Consider the following 17,579-nt stretch of genomic DNA (forward strand, 5'->3'; position numbering starts at 1 on the left):
CATTGCATTGTTCTCGAAACAACTTTTCAAAAAAAAAAGACAGCAGCCAAGTCAGTCTGAATTTTACGTGAGTAATGATGATGAACTTTTAATTTTACAGTGATAGAAATACTGAGTTCCTGAAGACTTGTTTTTAATCATTTACTAAAATGATTCTCATCAAGATACTTGAAATTATAGAAAAGCATTGGATCTGAAGTCAGGTCTTGAGTTTAGGCTCTGGTTCTGCCATTTACCAACTTTGTGACCTGGGACAATTAATTTCAGGGCTCTAGCTTCTATTTGTCCACAGGCATTTATTAAGTATTTGCTATTTGGGGGCTCTGAGCTAAGCCTTGGGTTCCTGACCTTGAGGATCTCAGATTTATTCTAATTGGGGAGACAACATGCAAATAACTCTGTACATGCAAGATATATACAATGCAAATCCCCAGTAATCTCAGAGGGCAGGCATTAGCAGCAGTAGAGTGGACCAGAAAAGACCTCTTGGAAGAAGTATGATTTGAGTTGAGTCTTGAAGAAAGCCAGGAGGCAGAAGTTAGGAGGAAGAGCCTTAAAGACATGAGACAGCTAGTTTAAAAAAAAAAAACCCAGAGTTAGAATCTTAGCTATAAAATGGTCATGAAATACTTGTAAAGCCAATCTCATCAGCATAAAGTGATATCACACCCATATAAAGATTAACTGGTCCTTTGTAAAAATAAATCAGTATTTGAATGCATGTTGTTACTGTTATTTTGATGGAGAATGTTGGATTCAGCATCTACTCGAAATTAAGAATGAATTATGATGGACAAAAGAGTAGCATTCCTCCTTTATGCTAAGATTAGTTCAGTTTGTGAACATTTATCATTTTTCTTGACAATATTCCTTCAGGTTTAACCATGGTATTTAAGGTTGAAATGGAATTGAGTAGCCCATAAATGTCACAAATCAGGGCAATCACAACAAACCTTTAGATGTTAATGTTAAATATTTGAAGTTTAGAAAGATATTTTGATTAAAACTATTTTTCCTGCTTCTTAAATGGGATTTAGTCTGCACCTTATATACAAAGAACTTCCAGCAAAGAAACTGCTGGAATTACAGCTAGGAGTTAGTTGTTGATGTCAGGTGGATAGGCTGTTTGGTAGTGTAGCTAGTAATCGAGCATGGTGTCTGGAGTCTTGGCTCCAAATCTGTCCTCAGCCATTACCAACTGGGCAGCCCTAACTGGGAGAATCTCTGTTTGCGTCAGTTTCCTCATCTGTCAAAAGGGGAGATTAAGAGCACCTACTTCCCAGGGTAGTTGTTTGTACAGCACTTAACAGTGCCTACCATATGACAGTTGCTATATAAATGCTGTTATTGTGACTATTAACATGGAAAAAAATGACTGAATAAATGAGTAAAAAATGCTTACTTTAGAATGACTCCTTCCATCTACACAAAAATTATTTCCATAGCATAAATGATCATAGGAAGAAAAGAATTTTATTTAACTCATTCATACCAAGTGTATGATTAATTTAATTTGTTAACAATAATAGACTCTTATGTTATGTGGTATACTTTATGGTTGAGAGGCAGGGTGATTTTTGACCTTGCAGCTAGGTAGACCTAGGTTCAAGCCTCACCTCTAACCCTCTCTGGCTAGCTGAGTGACCCTGGACAAATCACTTCTTCACACCCTAAGTTGTCGAGCGGGTACCGATCTGCATTAAGGTTCCCTGTACCAGTGAAATCCCAGGTCAGGTCAGGCCCCTAGCCTCACTTTATTTTTACAAGAACTTTCTCATTCATTATCTCATTTGATGCTCCCAAACCGATGTGATAGGTAAGGCAACTATCCCATTATGCAGATGAGGAAATGGAGATTAATGGAATTGTCCAAGAGTGCACATCTAGTGAGTGCAGGTTTTCTGATTGCAGCGTCACTGTTCTCTCCAATCAGGCGGTCAGTCCACAAGCCTTCTCTCTGCTGGGCCCTGTGCTTCCTGCAGCTTCAGTAACTCAGATGGATGTTCAGTTGGTAGAGTTCCAGACAATGTAACATGGGGATAGGAATCAGACATAGTGAACACAAAGCTAAAAAGGGAAGGAAATAAGCATTTCTCTCGAACCCTCTGTGTGCCAGCCATTGTGCTACATGCTTTACATATCTTTCCTTTGGTTAACCAATGAAGCTGAGGCTGACATTGGTTAAGGGACTTGCCCAGGGTTATACAACTAGTAATTGCCCAAGGTTGGACTTGAACTCAGGTCTTCCTGACCACAAGTCTAGGCATCAAGTTGCTAATTGAGTGAAGTGGGCAACTATGAAAGATGATAATATGGAAAATTCTATTAGATTTAGTAGCTGATTTTATTTTGGAAAGGGATAAGAGGACGGGAGATTTGAGGATGACTCTAGATAATTCAAAGAAATAAGAAAGCCTAACTAGAGTAGTAGGTTTCCCAAGAAGGTCAAAGAATTATATTATGAACGTTAATTTTGAGATGTTTATGGAACATCCAGATGGAGATTTCAAGCAGAAGAAGCTCAAATTAAATCATATAGGCCATGTGTGGGAGGATATTTGGGGCCTAGGGTTGGGGAGGAAGGTAACCTTGTAGGGAGATTTGAGCCTTCTCTTGAAGCTGTTTTGGCTTTTCATGTCTTCATCTATCTGCTCTTCCACTCCTGGCTCAAATATTCTCATAAGTTTCCAATTTTGTTTTCTTTTTGCCTTCACATGGAAACAGCAGGAAGTTAGCCAAAGGCATAGGAGTGGGAAATGGTGACAACAAGTAGGTTATTTGTAAATTAGTGTTCATATATAACAATTTCATAAATATATTAAAAGGACAATGTCTTCATATATAGTAAAAGACAACAATTTTAGTTCACTGATAGGGTTGGAAGCCAGATTTCAAAAGGTGTAGAGGAAAATGGGGCTTCCCAGTTAAAATAATGAACAGATTAAAGGGAGCATGGCTTTTCATATACACTTCAAAACACACAAATGCTGAAGTGAAGAAAAACAGTTTTGAAAAACACACAGGAAAAGAAAAATTAGATGGTTTTTTAAAATCAGTACAATTAAAAAGTACTCTAAAGCAATTGAACTAGTTAAAAAACTAGAAGCAAAGCATATGGGAAAAGAAACCATGCAAGACATCTTGAAATAACATCTTAAATGACTAAATTCAAAGAAATTGGAGAGTAATTGAATTAGAAAAATCACACGATCAAATAAGAGCTTAAAATAATAATGTGAAAAAACTAAAATCAGAAGTACTTTCCCCTCCGACCCCCAAATCAGGAGGAAAAAATAGAGTAAGTGATAATATGGAGAATAGAATAATGATGATGATGATAGTAATAACAATTAGCATTTATATGATACTTTAAGGTTTACAAAGAACTTGACATCTGTTAACTTAATTAACAAGGTACTTACTAGCAAAGAATATAGAATTTTAGGCAACAAAGCTCTACTGGGGGAAATATTGGCACAGACAAATCATTTAATTATTCAAAGAATTTAAAAACATATAGAATCAAATGACATGCCTCGAGAATAAAGTACTTAATAATTGCAAGATGGCTTGACATCTCAAAAAAATGAAAGTAACGAAAAGATTTTGAGCATAGAAATTTAGGAAATGAACAAACTACAGAACTAGCTAAAAAAAGTTATAATGAACTAATAGAAAGAATCCATTGGGATTTCCGGGGTGGAGGAAACACATAATAAATCTTTGTCGAATTGATTGTCTTCAAATTAAATACCTATTACCATGGGGCAGTGGTTCTCTGTCTTTTCAAGCATGAGGACCATTTTTTAATATTAAAAAAAAATCCCACATGACCTCAGTTATACTTTTGGTATCTATTGATCAAGAAAATTTAATGAAGACCAACAACTCCTATGAATTTACTAACATATTTAAATTCATTTTTATTTTTTAATCATATCAGTGTACACTTTAAAATTAGTGCTGCCTGAATTTATGAACCATAGTCAATCCATTGGACATATATTTGTTTATTATATTATGTGACATTGCATATTTCATTGGTGCCAAGGATGAAGACTGTATTAGTGCACATATGCATCCCAAAGGTTGGGAACTGCTGTCCTGGGAGAAGACCTTTTTTTCTGTCTCAATCCATTGCATTATAACTAGAATTACTACCCATAGCCCAAGTAAAAGGGAACTGGTTAGTCATTTTAATATTTCCAGAGGCTTAGGAACTCCATCTTATTTTACATTTTCATTTAGTTCGTTTTTATGAACCATTTTTCTAATAAGATTCCCAGTGAAAGCAGCAGTTGTGGGCAAGGAGTAGAAGCAAAGAAAATTCACCATGAATAATTGAAACAACTAGTAGGAGCTAACTTCTTTATAGCAAGGTCTAATCAGAATTTTTATGAAGAGAAACCCAAGTCAATCAGGCTAACATGAGAAATGTCCTGAGAAATGCTGAAGTTTACAGGTGAAGTGTTTGGCCCCTTAAAAATTAAACTCAGCTCAATGGTGCATGAACCTACAACAACAGTCAGGAAACAAGTATGTATTAGATGTCCACTGTGTGCCAGACCAGGGCTTCTTACATTTTCCCCATTAGCTACTCCTTTACCCCTGAGAAATTTTTATGCAACGCTAGATATAAAATGGATATACATAGTCTTTTACTGTTCCCAAATTTTTCAGGATCCCCCCCCCGCCCCCGCCACCAATCAGTTACATTACCCCACTAGGGGTCACAATCCGGTTCCCTGCTACTCCATGTGTTAAGCATTGGGGATACAAAGACAAGCAACAGGACAGTTCCTGGCCTCAAGGAGGTTCCATTTTAATGAGGAAAGACAGCATATAAAAGGAATTTGAAAAGAGGATGGAGGAGGAGGTACCCACACTGGGGTGTGATGAAGATCTTGGTCCAAAGAACCAGAAACACAGGCAGGAATGAAATGAAGCACGGCCAACTAAATGGAAAACCTAGAAAGAACTCCCCGTTTGGAGGAGGCGAGCATGTTTGGGGGGTTGGGGGGGAAGGGGAATATTCCAGATGTTAAGGAGGTCCCAGGCGCTGAGGGACATTCCAAGGTGAGAAGGCAGCTGAGGTCCAGAGCAAAAGCACAGCCAGGAGAGGAGTACAGCAGGTTTGACTTTTGGTCACTGAACTAGGAATACACAAAATACATATTATGTGATACTGTTGAAAAGTACCTAATTTTAGTGTGGGGAAAATGCAGCAGATCTCCCCACAGGCTTTTGTGATCCCCAAAAGACGTGTGCCTTAGTACAACTTTAACAGAAAAGCATGGCATTCCCAGTAGGCCTTGTTTCATTTTTTAAAGCAAGTTCTCTATCACTCTGACTGATGTGGTATGTTTTTATTTGTTCTTTTATAGCCCTTTGAAAGTGTTGTGCATTGCATTCGAGGTCCTCCAGGGACTGCAGTATATGAACCAACATGGAATGGTCCACCGGGCTCTGTCTCCTCACAACATTCTGTTGGATCAAGAGGTAATGCTGGTGGGTGGGAGTGAGGCTGGTGGGTGGAAGTGGGGGTGGTGCTGCAATGTCATTTGAGTCTCACAACAACCCTGTCAGACAAGTACTAGAGGTATAATCCCTATTTTTATGGATAAGGAAAGAGGCTCAGAAAATTTAGGGCACTTGTTCATGATCACACTGCTGGTACGTGTAACATTTGAACCAAGCTCTTCCTGACTCTTGAGTGTTGCACGTCTCTCCACTACACACAGTGATTCCACAGAAGAAGATGTTTTATCTTAGAGGTTAGAGATTCCTAGAATTAGTGCCCCTTAATCTGTGTTTGGCAGTAAGAAATTGTTACAAGAATCTTTGGTTTGTCCCACCCCCAACTCCAATAGATTTTAAAATAACATTTAGGTGATTTTTACATCATTTATGTTATATAAAATCACTTATGTTTATTCTTTGTTAAAATGCCCACAATCCATGGATCCGGGTCCTTTCCTGGGTCCATTTTTCTATAATGAATTAACTGATGCCCTTTCCCCTCTTTTTGGAGTCATATTTATTTAGATGGTCTCCTTGACTATTTGTTCCACTGCTAAGGAAAAAGTAGAGTTTAAGAACTCTATTTTATGTGTTCCTTTCTTTTATCTCAGTGGTTTGTTTTTTTTTCCTTTAAAATTTTTTCAATAGTATGCTTCTTTCCTTGGAAATTATGTGGGGAATTACTGATCTGTCAGACATCCTCTCCAAGTGCAGGAAGGTGATATTTACAGGAGCAGTTGTAATTTTGTGCAGCATGCTTAGCATCTGAGAATAGTTGTTGGCAAGACCCCCCCTTGAGAATTCAGTTGAGAAGTGATAGTAATAGAAAATTGGAACTACCCCTTTTCTTTGTTTCCTGCCTTTCCTCTTCATGTCTCAAGCACATAAACCTATGTTAGCAACTTTCAGTTTTCTTAGCATGAACTAGAATTTTTCTTTTTGTAAACTAAATTTGTATTGATAGCTTTTAAATTCAAATGACTTGCTAAAACATTCAAAACCATAGTACTGAAAAAGAAGTAATGATGATTATTATAAAAGCCATAAAAGATAAAAATGCCAAAGGAAAACTTAAAGACTTGTGAAAATTAGAGTTACGCTGCTAGCCAGAGAAGACTCATTAATAATTATGCTTGACTTCATGCATGAACAACACAAGAGGAGACTGCAGAGCTTGATCACTGACTTAACACAGACTTGAGAGGGTTGAGAACCAGTTTTTTCCAGCTAAGAAATAGTGTCAGATTTCAATTTATAGTATTAGGGAAATAAGAATTCTTACTGGAGGTGGGTACATGGCATCCTTACCAGTGAGTCCGAAAGAAAAAGGAAAATCTTTAAGATCATGTATTCACAGATTAGAACTGAAAGGAACCTTAGAGACCATCCAGTTGAATTGCTTCACTTTAGAGTTGAGGAAATTAAGGGGAACCCAGGTCCTCTGGCTCTACAGCCAGGGTTCTTCCTACTATGCACTCACACACACACACACACACACACACACACACAATTAGAGGGAGACAGAGATAGAGACAGAAGCACTGTGAGTGTGAGTATTGGGTCTAGAGTCAGGAAGACTCATCTTCCTGAGTTCAAATCTGCCCCCAGGCACTAGCTGTGTGACCCTGGGCAAGTCACTTAACTCAGTTTCCTCATGTGTAAAATGAGCTGGAGAAGAAAAAGGCAAACTACGCCAGTATCTTTGCCAAAACAATCCCAGATGAGGTCACAAAGAGTCATGACTGAAAATTACTGAAAACCTCTCATTTGGTCATTTTATCTTCTATAGCAAATCTAAAAATTAAACTTCTGTGACTTATTTTGTTAAACTTGTGAAAAATAGATGAAATAGTTTTTCTCAATTGACCTATTGGTGTAATGGGTTTCATTTATCACATTATTGGAATTTCCTGTGCTACATTTTTTTTCAAAGACTTCATCTCCTTTTCTCTTATAGGAACATATTAAACTAGCTAAGTTTGGACTTTACCATATGACAGCTCATGGTGTTGATGTTGATTTCCCAATAGGGTAAGAACAAAACATTTTATAACTTTGAGATTTCATCAATGATATTTCATTTCTATATTTATAAATAATTTTTAAAGTATAGTGCTATTTAACAGTAAAAGACAAACTCTTTGACCATCTCCCTCAAATGTAAAAGTATTTTACAAACTTTAGGGCAAAATAGACATTTTGTTGTTTTTCAGTTGTTTTTCATTGTATCTGAGTCTTCATAATCCCATTCAGGATTTCTTTCCAAGCATACTGGAGTGGTTTGCCATTTCCTTCTCCAGTTCATTTTACAGATAAGTAAACTGAGGCAAACAGGGTTAAGTGACTTATCTAGGGTCACACAGCTAGTAAGTGCCTGAGGTCAGATTTGAATTCAGGAAGATAAGTCTTCCTGACTCCAGGCCCAACACTGTATCCACTGTGCCACCAAGTTGCCCCTGATATGTGTATACAAATTATAATTATCATTAAGGGTACCTTAATTTTATCTGCATCCTTTTTTTAAGAGAAAAAATAATTAATATTTTACAATGCCCTAGAAATCAGCAAACCCTGTCCTTCTTTGGACTGGCAAAAAGGCCTTTATAGAATTCTGGGCAGGCATTCCACAATGACTGCAATAATGAATAGTTTAATTTCATTCAGAGATAAATGTAAGGGCAAGAAAATAGACAAGTGTCTCACTAACAGATGCTATGTATATTTAAGATGTGCAAGGCAGAGCTAAGTGGGACAATGCATTTGTCTGCCCCAGGAGGTGTGAAAATTGAGTCCATCTGCATTTGAAAATATAGCCTCCTATATATTACTACCACTAAGGGCTTTGAATTTTCATCATATCACAGGTGAACTAAATCGTCGTGGCACAGAACAGAATTTTGGGGGAAGACTTGAGTTCAAATCTGGCTTCAGATACTTAGTAGCCATGTGACTCTGGGCAAGTCACTTAACCCTACTCACCTCAGTTCTTGACAGAACTGGAAATGAGCTGGAGAAAGAAATGGCAAACCAATCCAGTGTCGTGGCTAAGAAAAGCCCAAATGGAGCAAGGAAGAGTAGGACATGATTGAAATGACTGAAGAATAAAACTATATGTATGTGTACATACTCACAGTACACACATATATGCACATATGTATACATAATCACATGTATTCACGTACATATTTACATACATTTTGTGAACATATAATTTATAATTTGATGTTCTCTGTGGTATATGCACGTGTATACAGATGTACACATAGAGGGAGGGAGGGGAAGGAAAGAGAGGAGATAATGAAAAGAATAGCCTCTAAGAACCCAAGAATCTAGTCTTTTGGGGAGATTTGAATCAGAGATTGTGGCATCAAAATCCACACCTAGAAACTGAAATGTAGTTTCAAAGAAGCCATTTTCACTATGGAAAGGAACATAGTAGCCTCCAGAAATACCATCCCCACTGTGTTTAGTTGAATACATTTTTATAAAAAAATGTTAGGGGACAGCTAGATGGCGCAGTGGTGAAAGCACCGGCCCTAGATTCAGGAGTACCTGAGTTCAAATCCGGCCTCAGACACTTGACGCTTACTAGCTGTGTGACCCTGGGCAAGTCACTTAACCCCCATTGCCTGGAAAAAAAAAAAAAAAACGTCAGTCTCCACGTCTCACTTTTAGTCACCTGTAAAATGAAGACATGGACTCAGTGTCTTCTAGAGCTTCTTCTAACTCTATATTCATGGTCCTGTGATCATAGTTTATATTTCTTTCTAGGAAGAGGGGAACTACTGACATTTCTTGAGCATAGGAACAATGTGGTCATGTCTGTATCTTAGGAGTGTTAACTTGTCAGTTATACAGAAGGGAGAGACTGAAAACAGGGTGACCGGTTAGGAGGCTTTTACAAGAGAGGCGATGAGGGCCTGAATTAGCCTTATGAATGTATGAATAAAGAGATGAGAGATATTGTGCAGGAAAAGCCAATTAAACTTGGCAACTGATTGCATATAGGTAAGGGGGGAGAGTGAAGAAGTGAGAATGACTCCAAACTTGCACCCTTGCTTGACTAGAAGCACGATGGTGCTCCTGACAGAAAAGGGGGCTTTAGGAAGAAAAGTGACTGAATGTTAGGGGAAAGATAAAAGTTCTGTTTTAGACTGGTTGAGTTTCAGATGCCTATGAGCTAGGTGCAGATGTATAGATTTAGGAAGCATCTGTACACAGATGATCATTATCCATGTACCACCCCCGAAAAATGAGCAGATCCAGGGCTCTGTTCTGGGGCTTCTCTTCCTTTTCTTCGTTCTCTTTCTTTCTCCCTCTCTAGCTTCCTTTGTTAAAGGAGTAGGAAGGGGAAAAGCATTGCATGTAATCATTGGCCCTGAGAAAGTGCTTTCTGAAAACACTTCCACCCTGCATGATGCTCTCTTTTAAAACAAGCCTTGAGTATCACTTTCCATAAAAGCTAGTGATGTAAAAGGTTATGGTGGACTCCAGTTCTCCCATATACACTTTGAGCACTGGAAGCATCAATGATCAAGAAGACAAAAGAGACATATCAATCAGCTGCTCCTCCCTCTAGCTCTAGACAGCACCAGAAGATGGCTAAGATTGGAGGCACTCAGGGAGGGGTTACAACAAAGGAAATAAAAGCTGGGGAAAACTTTGACAAATGGCCTGAAGCTGGAGGTGAGAGGGGGCCTAAACCCAATTGGATCTCATAGGAAGTAAAGCCTTTGGGTGCTCTGATCAGGAACACACCACGGGGCTTCACAACTAAACCAGTCTCACTGAGGCAAATTCATCTAAGTGAGTATTTTGAGCAGGTAAAGGACAGAGCAAAAACAAAAAGTCCATTGTCTGCTTTCTGAAGGAAAATCGAAATTGAAAATAGCTATTCACATCATAGGCAAAATTTATAGCTTCCAGCCAAAGGAAAAAAAAATCATATAGGCATCCAGAAACAAAGAGTTTGAGCATCAAGAAACCATAGTCAGGATGACATAAGACTATGGTGCAGCTACTAAAAATAAAAATTGACAATGAAGAATAATGTACCCTGCAAAACAAAGTGTAATTCTACAGAGGTAAATATAGACCATTTATAAAGGAAGTGATTTATAACACTCCTGATGAAAGAACTAGAGTTTTGAAACTCAAATACAAAAGACAAGACAACTCTATAAAAATAAATAAATTTGGCCAGTTGTAAGGGGCTCAGTGAAGATGAAAGTGCTTATGAGCTAATAAGGAGAGAAGAAACAAGTTCTTCTTTAGAATTAAAAATAAGACATACAAATACAGGGTATGATTGGTTTTGTTCTTTTTTGTTAGTTTTGAGAGAAAAAAGGGAAAGAAGGGGAAGAAATAAGGAAAAGGGGGGTAGAATAATTTTTCACAACTGGAGTGAAAAAGAAGAATATACAAAGGGAGTGGGTAGAGGGACTAGACACTGTATGAATCTCACTTTTAGTTAAACTGGACAAAGAAGGGTTAGGCGCTCACAGAAAAATATTAAATCCAACAAGACACTAAGTAGACACAAGGAAAGAGGGAAAAATGTGTTTGAAGACCCAAAGACTCCAGCTTCTGGGACAGGAACTCAGTATTTGACTAAAACTGCTGGGAAAACTGGAAGAGAGTATGGCAGAAACTAGGCATAGACCAACACCTTACACCTTATACTAAAATAAAGTGAAAATGGGTTCAAGATTTAGACATAGTATTTGGGGGGGCGGAGCCAAGATGGCAGAGAGGAATCAGCAAGCTGCCTGAGCTCTCCTTCTGTTCCCTCAAAACGAACATTAAATCAAGCCTCTGGACGGATTCTGAAACTACAGAACCTGCAAAGAGACAGAGAGACACAGTCCTCCAACCAGAGATAATTTAGAAGACTTCAGGAAAAGGTCGGTCTGACTCGGGCAAAAGGGAGGCCCAGCGCAGGGCAGCAACCCAGCGCCGAGGGGTTCAGGGCAAGTCAGCAGGAGCTGCGGGCCACAGCCAAACAACTGAGGCCCCTGGAACCTGGTTCAAAAATCTGGTGGCCAAGAAGGACAGTGGAAAAACCTACCTGCACCGGCCGAGAGGGCCATGAACGGGTCAGGCGGGATCAGACGCCGGGATCCGGCGCCTGGCTGGACGAGCACAATCAGACAGGAAGTGCAGGGTGGGACCTCCACACACCATAAAGGCCTCAGAGTAAAAACCTGGTCACACAGCCCTATACCCCTGCAGAAAAAGCCCAAAACAGGGACCCTGGTGCCCCCAGAGCAGACCTCAACTTAAAGAATAAATAAATAAGCTGCAATAATGAGTAAGAAGCAAAAAAGAGCCCTCTCCATTGAGAGCTTCTGTATCAATAGGGAAGAAGCCAACGCAAACTCAGATGAGGACAGTAGCCTCAAATTGCCTACGTCTGAAGCCTCACGAGGGAAGGTGAATTGGTTGCAAGAACAAAAAACCTTCCTGGAAGAGCTCAAAAAGGATTTTAAAAATCAATTGCAAGAGGTAGAAGAAAAAATGGGGAGAGAAATGAAACAAAACAAGAAAACTATGAAAAAAGAGTCAGCAGCTTGGAAAAGGAAGCGCATAATTTCACTGAAGAAAACAAAGCCTTAAAAAATTCATTTGGCCAAATGGAAAAAAAGGTGCATAATCTCACTGAAGAAAACAATACCTTAAAAAATTCACTTAGCCAAATGGAAAAAAAGGTGCATAATCTCACTGAAGAAAACAATGCCTTAAAAATTAAAGTGGGACAGTTGGAAGATAAGGAATCCATGAGACACCAGGAATCAGTCAAGCAGAATCAAAAAAATGAAAAAATAGAAGAAAATGTGAAATACCTCATTGGAAAGACAACTGATCTGGAAAACAGATCGAGGAGAGACAATTTGAGAATCATTGGACTGCCTGAAAGCCATGACCAGAAAAAGAATCTAGACACCATATTCCAGGAAATTATTAAGAACTGCCCTGATATCATAGAATCAGAGGATAAAATCATCATTGAAAGAATCCACTGATCACCTCCTGAAAGAGACCCCAAAAGGAAAACTCCAAGGAATATTGTAGCCAAATTCCAGAATTATCAGGTGAAGGAGAAGATACTCCAAGCAGCCAGAAAGAAGCAATTTAAATATCATGGAGCCACAGTCAGGATTGCTCAGGACCTGGCAGCTTCAAGATTAAAGGACCGCAAGGCTTGGAATATGATATTCCGGAAGTCAAAGGAGCTTGGATTGCAGCCGAGAATCTATTACCCAGCAAAACTGCACATTCTCTTTCAGGGGAAAAGATGGACATTTAATGACATTGGGGACTTTCAATCTTTCCTGGTGAAAAGACCAGAACTGAATAGAAAATTTGATCTCAACATACAAGACTCAAGAGAAGTTTAAAAAGGTAAACAGAGGGGGGAAAAAAAAGGTTACCCTATTAGGTTAAACTGTTTATATCCCTATACAGGAAGATAATACTCATAACTCTTAAGAACTGTAAATGTATTTGGGCAGAGAGAAGGACTTTATATAGAGGGTATAAATATAAATTGTCTTTGATGTGATGATACAAAAGAATTAAGGGGTTAAAAAGGGAGTCTATGGGGAGGAGAGGAAAGGGGAGGTGGAATGGGATGAATTATATCATATGAAGAGGTGGAAAAAAACCTATTACAATAGAGGGAAAGAAAGGAGGGGGGAACATGGTTTCAACCCTATTCTCATTAGATTTGACTCAAAGAGGGAATAACATATACGTTCATTGGGATAAAGAAACTTAACTCATTCTTTAGGGAAACAAAAGGGGAAGGGAGATGGGGGGGGACTGATAGAAGGGAGGACAAAAGCAAGGGAGAAAAGGGTAAAGAAAAGAGAGGGGGGTGATAAAAAGGGAGGGCAGATTGGGGGAGGCAGGGGTAAGAAGTAAAACGTCGGTGAGGAGGAATAGGGTGAAAGAAAGGGGGAAAAGTACAAAGGGGGTAAATAGAATGGAGGGGAATAGACAGTCAATAATAATAACTGTGAATGTGAATGGGATGAACTCTGCTATAAAACGGAAGCGAATTGCAGAGTGGATTAAAAACCAGAACCCTACAATATGCTGTTTACAAGAAACACATTTGAAGCAGAGAGATACACACAGAGTAAAGGTAAAAGGCTGGAGCAGAATATATTATGCCTCAGCTAAAGTAAAAAAGGCAGGGGTAGCAATCCTTATCTCAGACAAAGTGCAGGCAAAAATAGATCTCATTAAAAGAGATAAGGAAGGAAATTACATCTTACTTAAAGGTACTATAGATAATGAAGTAATATCAATATTAAATATGTATGCGCCAAGTGGTATAGCATCCAAGTTCTTAGAGGAGAAGTTAAATGAGTTACAAGAGGAATTAGACAGTAATACTATACTAGTGGGGGATCTGAATCTCCCCCTCTCAGAATTAGATAAATCTAGCCAAAAAATAAATAAGAAAGAAGTGAAAGAGGTGAACAGATTACTAGAAAAGTTAGACATGATAGATGTCTGGAGAAAATTGAATGGGGATAGAAAGGAATATACCTTTTTCTCAGCAGTACATGGCACATTTTCAAAAATTGACCATGTATTAGGGCACAAAAACATCATAGTCAAATGTAGAAAGGCAGAAATAGTAAATGCATCCTTCTCAGATCATGATGCAATAAAAATTACATGTAAGAAAGAGCCAGGGAAAAGTAGAATGAAAATCAATTGGAAACTAAATAATTTCATTCTAAAGAATGAATGGGCCAAACAAGAAATCATAGAAACAATCAATAACTTTATCCAAGAGAATGACAATAATGAGACAACATACCAAAATCTATGGGATGCAGCCAAAGCAGTGCTTAGGGGAAAATTTATAGCTCTAAATGCTTACATGAATAAGAAAGAGAAAGAGGAGATTAATGAATTGGGCATGCAACTTAAAAAGCTAGAAAAAGAACAACTTAGAAATCCCCAATTAGACACTAAATTAGAGATCCTGAAAATTAAAGGATAAATTAATAAGATTGAAAGCAAAAAACTATAGAATTAATCAATAAAATTAAGAGCTGGTTTTATGAAAAAACCAATAAAATAGATAAAATATTGGTTAATTTGATTAAAAAAAAGAAGAAAACCAAATTACCAGTATCAAAAATGAGAATGGTGATGTTACCACCAATGAAGTGGAAATTAAATCAATAATTAGGAATTATTTTGCCCAACTGTATGCCAATAAATTTGACAATCTAAATGAAATGGATGAATATTTACAAAAATACAAACTGCCCAGGTTAACTGAAGAAGAAATAAAATCCTTAAATAAACCCATATTAGAAAAAGAAATTGACCAAGCCATTAATGAACTCCCTAAGAAAAAATCCCTAGGGCCAGATGGGTTTACAGGTGAATTTTATCAAACATTTAAAGAACAATTAATTCCAATATTATACAAATTATTTGGAAAATTAGGTGAAGAAGGAGTTCTACCAAATTTGTTTTATGACACAAATATGGTGGTGATACCAAAACCAGGCAAAGCAAAAACAGAGAAAGAAAATTATAGACCAATTTCCCTAATGAATATTGATGCTAAAATCTTAAATAAGATATTAGCAAGGAGATTACAGCAAGTGATGACCAGGATAATACACTATGACCAGGTGGGATTTATACCAGGAATGCAGGGCTGGTTCAACATTAGAAAAACTATTAACATAATCAACCATATCAATAAGAAAACCAACCAAAATCATATGATTATCTCAATAGATGCAGAGAAAGCTTTTGACAAAGTACAACACCCATTCCTAATAAAAACACTAGAGAGTTTAGGAATAGGTGGAGCTTTCCTTAGAATAATAAACAGTCTCTACCTAAAGCCATCAGCAAGTATTATATGCAATGGAGATAAATTAGAGGCCTTCCCAATAAGATCAGGGGTGAAACAGGGATGTCCATTATCACCCCTATTATTTAATATTGTCCTAGAAATGTTAGCTTTAGCAATCAGAGAAGAGAAGGGAATTAAAGGAATTAGAATAGGCAAGGAGGAAACAAAACTATCACTCTTTGCAGAAGATATGATGGTATACTTAAAGAATCCTAGAGAATCAACTCAAAAATTACTTGAAACAATTAACAACTTTAGCAAAGGAGCAGGATATAAAATAAATCCACAGAAATCATCAGCATTTCTATACATGACCAACAAAGTCCAGCAGCAAGAGATAGAAAGAGAAATTCCATTTAAAGTAACGGTAGGTAATATAAAATACTTGGGAGTCTACTTGCCAAGACAAACCCAGGAACTCTATGAACACAACTACCAAACACTCTTCACACAAATCAAATCAGATCTAAATAATTGGAAAGATATCAATTGCTCATGGATAGGCAGAGCTAATATAGTAAAAATGACAATACTGCCTAAATTAATTTACTTATTCAGTGCCATACCAATCAGACTACCTAAAAATTATTTTATACAGCTAGAAAAAATAATAACAAAATTCATCTGGAAAAACAAAAAATCAAGAATATCCAGGGAAATAATGAAAAAAAAAATTCACAGGAAGGTGGGTTAGCGGTACCAAACCTGGAGCTTTATTATAAAGCGGCAGTCATCAAAACTATCTGGTACTGGCTAAAAAATAGAGTGGTAGATCAATGGAATAGGCTAGGCTCAGGAAATGCAGTAGTAAATGACACTAGTAATGTAGTGTTTGATAAACCCAAGGACTCCAGCTTCTGGAATAGGAACTCAGTATTTGACAAAAACTGCTGGGAAAACTGGAAGATAGTATGGCAGAAATTAGGCATAGACCAACATCTTACACCTTATACTAAAATAAGGTCAAAATGGATACATGATTTAGACATAAGAGGTGATACCATAGGTAAATTAGGAGAGAAAGGAATAGTCTACCTATCAGACCTTTGGAAAGGAAAACAGTTTTTGACCAAACAAGAGATAGAGTATATTATAAAATGCAAAATGGATGATTTTGATTATATTAAATTAAAAAATTTCTGTACAAACAGAAGCAATGCATCCAAAATTGGAAGGGAGGCAGAAAGCTGGGAAACAATTTTTGAGGCCAGTGCTTCTGATAAAGGCCTCATCTCTAAAATATATAGGGAATTAAATCAAATTTATAAGAATCCAAGTCATTCCCCAATTGAGAAATGGTCAAAGGATATGAACAGGCAGTTTTCTGATGAAGAAACCAAAGCTATCTATTCCCATATGAAAAAATGCTCTAAATCTCTAATGATTAGAGAGATGCAAATTAAAACAACTCTGAGGTACCACCTGACACCTATCAGATTGGCTAAAATGACAAAAAAAGAAGATAATAAATGTTGGAGAAGCTGTGGGAAAATTGGAACACTAATTCATTGTTGGTGGAGCTGTGAACTGATCCAACCATTCTGGAGAGCAATTTGGAATTATGCCCAAAGGGCGATAAAGCTGTGCATACCCTTTGACCCAGCAATTCCACTTTCAGGTCTTTTTCCCGAGGAAATCATGGAAAGGGGAAAGGGACCCACATGTACAAAAATATTTATAGCTGCTCTTTACATGGTAGCAAGGAATTTGAAGTTGAGGGGGTGCCCATCAATTGGGGAATGGCTGGACAAGTTGTGGTATATGAATACAATGGAATACTATTGTGCTGTAAGAAATGATGAGCAGGAGGAGTTCAGAGAAACCTGGAGGGTCTTACGTGAGCTGATGATGAGTGAGATGAGCAGAACCAGAAGAACATTGTACGCAGTATCATCAACATTGAGTGTTGACCTACTGTGATGGACTATATTCTTCTCACCAATGCAATGGTACAGAAGAGTTCCAGGGAACTCATGATAGAAGAGGATCTCCAAATCCAAGAAAAAAAAAAAAAAAAGAACTGTGGAGTATAGATGCTGATTGAACCATACTATTTCTTTTGTTTTGGGTGCTGTTGTTTTTTTTTTTTTCTATTTTGAGGTTTTGCATTACTGCCCTGATTTTTCCTCTTATAACAGGATTAATGCAGAAATAGGATTAATGT

The 17,579-nt window shown here is 37.6% G+C and overlaps 1 protein-coding gene across 4 annotated transcripts in view; it reads left to right on the top strand.

Moving 5' to 3' along the window:
- The window catches only part of TBCK (TBC1 domain containing kinase), a 285,598-nt gene that overhangs the window by 67,073 nt on the left and 200,946 nt on the right, over positions 1-17,579 (top strand). For all 4 annotated transcript variants that reach the window (XM_043971552.1, XM_043971551.1, XM_043971553.1 and 1 more), the window contains 2 exons: positions 5,385-5,499; positions 7,478-7,551. In XM_043971552.1, coding sequence (XP_043827487.1) covers positions 5,385-5,499; positions 7,478-7,551 — 189 coding nt within the window. The remainder of the gene's footprint in view (positions 1-5,384; positions 5,500-7,477; positions 7,552-17,579) is intronic.

The sequence above is a fragment of the Dromiciops gliroides genome, chromosome 6, assembly GCF_019393635.1.
Source record: "Dromiciops gliroides isolate mDroGli1 chromosome 6, mDroGli1.pri, whole genome shotgun sequence".
Classification (NCBI taxonomy): Eukaryota; Metazoa; Chordata; class Mammalia; order Microbiotheria; family Microbiotheriidae; genus Dromiciops; species Dromiciops gliroides.